General features: G+C 33.4%; 1 protein-coding gene across 1 annotated transcript; it reads left to right on the top strand.

Annotated features, from left to right (window-relative positions):
• The first annotated feature begins 3620 nt into the window (after window positions 1-3620).
• On the top strand, window positions 3621-7110 carry LOC109190825 (pirin-like protein At1g50590). Its single transcript, XM_019341453.1, has 6 exons — window positions 3621-3812; window positions 3923-3972; window positions 4270-4308; window positions 4417-4445; window positions 5308-5474; window positions 6335-7110. Exons 1-6 carry the CDS (start codon window positions 3715-3717, stop codon window positions 6852-6854), a joined length of 903 nt encoding a protein of 300 aa, XP_019196998.1. The 5' UTR covers window positions 3621-3714; the 3' UTR covers window positions 6855-7110.

The following is a 7110-nucleotide window of genomic DNA, read 5'->3' as shown; positions in this document are numbered from 1 at the left end:
CAATCATTCTTGCATTGTGTGGACCACGATCTAAAAAAAATATAAAGTACATTATTTTAACTTATAAAATACATGATTTTAACTCATAAAATACATTATCTTACCCAGGAATTTCATTATTCTAACACATAAAGTACATTTATTCTAAATCATAAAATACATTATTATCTTATCCCATAAATTTCATTATTCTAACACATATAAAGTACATTATATTAGTCTAACTCATAACATGCATTATCTTACCCAGACTGTTCATTATTCTAACACGCGCGTTAAGCAATTTTTATTTTTTATTTTAACATCAAAACAACGTCGTTTTAGACTGTGGTCCATACATATAATAATTTGCCAAGTTTAACAAACCCAAGAAAAGATGTGTTTGATTCACATGGGGCAAATTATGTTGTGGACCCAGGTAGACTCGCGTCCAAAACGATATTGTTTTGCTTCAAAACGACGCCGTATGAATTTTTTTTAAAAAAATTGCTTCCTTCTTTTCCGTTAACTTGCCGTATGAATTTTTTTTAAAAAAATTGCTTCCTTCTTTTCCGTTAACTTGCCGTTTGTCTTCAGAATTCGTTCATCTATATTCACAATTTTAGAATTGAATATTCACAATTTTAGATCTCAATATACAAAATTACATAACTCAATATTCACAATTGTAGAATTTTATATTCACAACTATATCAAAAGTATAACACAATTTTTAAATATATATTCACAATTTTTGAACTCTATAATCAAAAAAGAAATAAATATCATTAGCTATGAAAACGGTGTCATTAACGGCACCATTATTCCAAACTCGTGTTTTAGACTTATGTCCACCTTTCGAGTCCATGTGATAACAATTGTTCACACGGAAATTACATACTCCGTATTTAAATAATCATTGTTTGTGGGTTTCTATATTCTATTTTATTTCATGGAACATATATTTTGAAATATTTTTTCTTTTTAAAAAAGTAAACATAATTACATACTCCACGCTTTCCCGATTAAGAAGTTATTGTGGAAGATTCCAAGATGGGACAGCGAAAACGGGAATCAAAGGGCGATGGAGGGATAATATCACTTTTCATTGGATGGTAAAAGGTCAACAACATCACAGGGGCAATAAGCTAGCTACAAGCTAGCATCATGGACAAACCCACTACAAACAAATGAACAATTATAATTTACTATATGTTTTAAATTTATACATTTGATCTCGAAGTTCAATATTCATTCACAATCATCAAATCACAAGTAATTAATATATTGTGTTGTGCAGATTAATTTATTATTTTATTTAAATCGTAAACTCTACGTGGTTTCAAATATTATGATACTCCTTAAAATATTTAATCTATGCTCTCTTGATAGGTGACTGCATTAAAGTGGCAATATTACAATTCTTATAGCTAGTTAATTAGTTGAAAAACTAGTCTCATTTTCATTGTAATTAAAAAAAACAAAATTAATTATATTTAGTTCTAACAATCACATAAAATCACACATTTTAATAGTTGAAAACTATATTTGATTGAGCAAAATGATGAAATAAAATAAAAATAAAAATGTAATAGGAAATGAATTAAAATTTAATAACAGTTTGTAAAAACCGAACGAATCATGTCAGATTTTAAAAAAATGCAATGATATTTTTGTATTATTGTCAACTTCACTTTGTAGTCACCACGCGATTAGTCTCTAGTTCTCACATGGGGACTAGTTCTCATTTGATTTTAAGGTGCTTCCTACAGTTATGATTTGCTCAGAAAACCTCGTGGTCTAACAAATATATATATATATATATATATATATATATATATATATATATATATATATATATATAAAAGGACATCCACTTTAAGTCCTTTTTATTAGAACATTCACTTTTGATCCTAGTATTATTGTTGCGTGATCATTTTTGTTCTTTTATCAACAAAATATTTTAAATATCGTTAAATATAAAGATATTTTGGTCTTCAATTATGAATGTTTTCAAAAAAAAGAAAATACATAAAAAATTATAGCGGTTCAACATACTTTGTATAAAAAAGATTAAAATGTCTCTGTATTAAATGATCATATTTTTACAATTTTGTTTATAGAGGACTAAAAATGATCGTACCACAATAATATTAAGACAAATGATAATGTTCTAATAAAAAAGGACTAATAGTGGATTGTCACCTATAAACGGATTAAAAATGAAATTAACTCTTAAATTATTCGTGTAGCACTTTTCACTCTTTAATTATTAAATGGTGGTCCTTTTCATTTTGTGCTTGACAAAATCTTCCAAGTTAAATGTCTTATTAATTTTTTATGGAGTAAATTTTAAAACAAGAAAATAGACTTGTGATTTTGCCATCCCCAATTATTATTCCTTCATTCTAATGAGTAATGAGTCTATAGACATTCTTATGAAGAAGAGTCACGAAATTCACAAACTTTATTATCAAATTTAGAAAATGTGTATAATTTTCTCAGGTCTTCTTCCAATTCGTAGAAATGTCTACATACTGCTTTGGAAGAGGGAATAAGAAGCCAGAATTGTGAAAAATCATAATTCTATCCATCTTATATTCTTATTTTATATTTGAATTAATTTCACTTTTGGTCCCACGACTTTTGATGTTCTATCACTTTTGGTGCACAACTTTAAAATTTTTTAATTTTGGTGCCTAACTTTGTTATTTTTATCAATTTTGGTCCTTTCGGCCAAATTGACTGTGAAATGTTGTTGGATTTTATATTGTTAGGGGTAAAATCTTCATCCCAAGGAAACATCTTCAATATCTAAACAAGATCACCGTAAAATCATATCTATAGGTGTTTGATGATGAGAATAATGGGGAAGATGGGCAGAAACCAGACAGATCTATGGGATTTATAGTTTCGACCATTGGCAAACTCTTCTTTTCCTCTTAATATGATTTTTCTTTTGTTTAAATATTGAAGATCTTTCCATGTGATGACGATTTTGCCCCTAAAATATAAAATCTGGAAATATTTTACCGTCAATTTGGCTAGAAGGACCTAAACTGATAAAAATAACAAAGTTAGGCACCAAAATTGAAAAAATTCAAAGTTGTGCACCAAAAGTGATAAGAACTCAAAAGTCGTGGGACCAAAAGTGAAATTAATTCTTTTATATTTTATACAACTTTTGCAATGTTTAAAGGGTTTTAATAAGCATTAGTGAAAATCAGTGGTGAAAAAGTGTAACGTGAATAATTTAAGAATGAGAAATGACACTTTTCTTTGAATTATATGATTATAATTTTCCTTTCTATAAATTATTTATGTATTTATATTATTTCCTCAATTATTTTAAAAGTGATGATTTTCCTCCTTTGGGTGTTTAAAAAAAAAATCTATAAAAGCATATAACTGCGTCACGGTGACGTAAGATTATGGCATGAAATGCTGGAGAGTGCTTGACTGTTCAACGGCGAAGCGGGGCATCATCACTGCGTCACGGTGACGTAAGATTATGGCATGGACCTAAAGACACCACAATTCAAGTCCCTTGATCGCAAGTAAACCAAGCCATGTGGGGCCCAGTGACTCCCCCTTCCCCCACTATAAATTCACAAACTTTGCTTCATTCTCAAACCCAGATTTTTAAATTTTTTTTTTTTAACATATTCAAATTCCCCAGAAAAAGTATCAAACCAGAAAGCAAAAACCCAGCGATTTGATTAAGGAAAAAACATAATGCCGGTTGTTAAGGAATCACGCCAAGTTGTTCGGAAGTTTCTTGCAAGGCCGCAGCATGAAGGCGTTGGAGCGGTTGTCAGAAGAAGCATTGGAAGGTACTGTGATTGGGAGTTGGGAGTTGTTTTCTTTCTGTTAATTAAGAATTTCTTGTTTCCAGAAATGGGGTTCTGTTGTTGTTGTTGATAAAGATTGAATCTTTTCCCAGGTTTGAGTTGAAATACTTCGACCCTTTCCTGGTTTTGGATGAATTCTCAGGTTGGTTAATTATTGCTCTGTTCTTTAGTTTTGCTCATCATCACATGCATACATTAGTTTGCTTTTCTTGATTGTATCAATTCAAGAATGTGTTACATTTCAACTAAAATGCTAAACCGATACAACATGTGGATCATTGTCTCTTTTCAGCTTTGACACCGAATTGAAAAATGTGTTTCGTTTTAATTAAAAATGATAAACTAATAGTTAGACTGCATATTAATATTTATATTTTATATGTTGAACAATATCAAGGTTGGTGTTTCATTAATGTTTTGTTGATCTGAAATGATACAGTTTCTGCTCCTGCTGGTTTCCCCGATCACCCACACAGAGGTTTGATCAGAATCCAACATTAATCTGTAATTTTTCTGCATTTTTTTTTTTTTTTGGGTCAAATGACTGATTTTGTGTGTTTTTTCCCCTGTCCCCCCATTTTTCCAGGATTTGAAACTGTCACATATATGTTACAGGTAAAACGAAAAAAAGTGTTTTATGTAATTTTTGTAGTCTCATTTACATGTTTTTTTTGAGTGACATGGAAAATCCATACTATTTGAAGATGTGTACTGAGTAAATTCACCCTAATTGACAAATATCATATTGAGGTAAATCAGTCTAGGTATAGCTGACTGGGTCAACTTAAAAAAGTCAATAAACTACTTTCACTCAGAATCAAATTACTAAGTCAACAATTGACCAACCTCATTCACATGTTTTTTTTTTTTTTTTTGGTATCTGGGTTGTTAATGGCTTGTAGATTAAAACATCATAGGAAATGTTTTTTTTATTGCCAAATTTTGAAGGAGTGGTTAAGCAGATGTGATTGTGTAACTACCAAGAAAACAACACAGTATTCTACTAATTTTATTTCTAAAGAGGAAAATGAAAAGTGAGATCCCAATGTGGATGCACAACTGCAGGCCTTGTCCTCTACTTGATTAGGTCATATTGTAAATAAAAAAAAATATTAATTTAAGTAAACTAATGATGAAGTTGTAGGCCATTGGGATTGCAAGCTGGAAGTCTGTTTCCCATTCCTTTTGGTATTGTATTAATTAATTTAGAACTTTTCTACCCAGAATATCCTATATCAATAATACTAGATACAATCATATGTCATTTGTCCCACCTTGTGACCCTATTCGTCAAAAGACCACAAATAGATAAACTAGCCTAAGTTGCCTATAACTATCATCTCAAAACCAGGAAAGCCAAAAGGCTGATCTCGCTAAAAATTGACTTATAACATTGTGGTGGTTACCAAGTTAACCATTCTATCAGTACTTTGTATAGTTGAAACTAAGTTGCTAAAGGGTGGGGTTGTGATGGCAGGGAGCTGTAACACATGAAGATTTTGAGGGACATAAAGGCACAATAGAAGCAGGTGACCTGCAATGGATGACTGCTGGAAGGGGAATAGTCCATTCAGAAATGCCTGCTGCTCAGGGAACTCAAAAGGGCTTACAATTGTGGATCAACCTCTCCTCCAAACATAAAATGTAAGCATAACCCTTTTTCAACCTCGCGGTTTTAAGATAAGAGATCACAAGCACAATCCCTATTTAGTACAATTGGCCGGAGGCAGGTAAAAGGTCAAGTCCATCTAACATTTGATGGCTAGAAAGTTTGTTGGACGGAGGTCAATAAAGAGCCAAGTCCAGCACTTACTTTTTGAAAATATGACAGTATAAAAAAATAAAGTTGTACCTTTGCTACACATAGTACTATTAAAGCGGGCCAACCTGCTCCACCGTAGGCCTAATTTCTGGCGGACTTTTGTGGGCCGGCCCTAGCCCGCCCCATGTGGGTTGGGCCTGTGGTTTTTTTTTTTTTTTTTTTTTTTTTTTTTTTTTTTAAAGTTCAAAAAATAAGTAAAGTCTACCTAACAAGACATAGTAAAGTTTAATAAATAAATAAATAAAATTTTATTTTTTAAAACGTTAAATGTTATATATATATATATATATATATATATATATATATATATATATAATGTCACACATCAAGGTAGTGTTCTTCCTTTCTATGTAACATATATATGTATATTTAATTTACTTTTAATATGGCCTTGCCCGCGGGCTACGGGTCTTAGCGGGCCAGGCCCGTTAGGCACGCTATTTCGCGGGTCATTTTTGTGTGTGACCCTAATCAGCCCTACCGCGGGGCAAGTGCGGGGCAGCCGGCGGGCTTCGGCCCACTTCGACAACTGTAGCTACGAGCTCTAACTTTCGGCGTAATGGTAAACGTTTGATCATAACAAGTGGTACCAGAGGCCAGTCATAGGCTCAAAAACTAAAACTTTTTGCCTAACCGTAAATGCTTGATCCTAACAAGTACGTTTTTGTTGATAATTTGACAGGATAGAGCCAAGGTATCAAGAAATCACAAGGGAGGAGATAGCAGAAGGGGAAAGAGATGGGATAAAGGTGAGAGTGATAGCAGGGGAGGCATTGGGAGTAAAGTCCCCAATATACACAAGAACCCCAACAATGTACCTAGACTTCACACTCAACCCAGGGGCCAATCTCCAGCAGCCAATCCCAAGAACATACAATGCCTTTGTGTACGTGTTGGAAGGCGAAGGCGTTTTCGCAGACTCCCCGGGCCCAAGATCGTCTCCCCCCACCTCAGCCCACCATCTGCTGCTGCTGGGGGGCTCTGGGGATGGCCTGCTGGCATGCAACAAGTCACCAAAGCCTCTCAGGTTCATCCTGGTGGGTGGTGAGCCACTGGGGGAGCCGGTGGCTCAGTTGGGGCCGTTCGTGATGAACACTCAGGAGGAGATTGATCGGACGGTGGAGGATTATGAGAACTGCACTAATGGGTTTGAGAAAGCCAAGCACTGGAGATCTGATGCTGCTGTTGAGTTGGGTTATTAGGGCCTCTCTCAGTCTCTCTTTTCCCTCCCTTTATTATTCTTTCATTTTTGGTTTTTGCTGTTTCTGTTTTCTAAATGTTAGATGAATCTGCCAAGCTCTTTAGATGTATCTGCTTATAGTTTTTAATGAAGGTTACAGGTTCAGGTTTTGAATCTTCATAAAATGTTACAGAAATTTGGACTAGTGTTGTTGTGATAGAAAAGTTGTATCTTTGACCTTAGGGATGGCAGCAGAGTAATAAAATCGAGAAAATGGA

The sequence above is a fragment of the Ipomoea nil genome, unplaced genomic scaffold, assembly GCF_001879475.1.
Source record: "Ipomoea nil cultivar Tokyo-kokei standard unplaced genomic scaffold, Asagao_1.1 scaffold1576, whole genome shotgun sequence".
In the NCBI taxonomy this organism is placed as follows: domain Eukaryota; kingdom Viridiplantae; phylum Streptophyta; class Magnoliopsida; order Solanales; family Convolvulaceae; genus Ipomoea; species Ipomoea nil.
Note: the sequence above shows the minus strand (reverse complement) of the source record. Positions and strands in the feature narration are given on the sequence as shown.

Bases quoted from the DNA above. Each gene is read 5' to 3' on its own strand.
- LOC109190825 (XM_019341453.1), top strand. From the start codon at position 3,715: ATGCCGGTTGTTAAGGAATCACGCCAAGTTGTTCGGAAGTTTCTTGCA. The intron at 4,446-5,307 runs GTAAAACGAAAA...TTGTGATGGCAG, and splicing joins CTGTCACATATATGTTACAG to GGAGCTGTAACACATGAAGA. The intron at 5,475-6,334 runs GTAAGCATAACC...ATAATTTGACAG, and splicing joins CTCTCCTCCAAACATAAAAT to GATAGAGCCAAGGTATCAAG.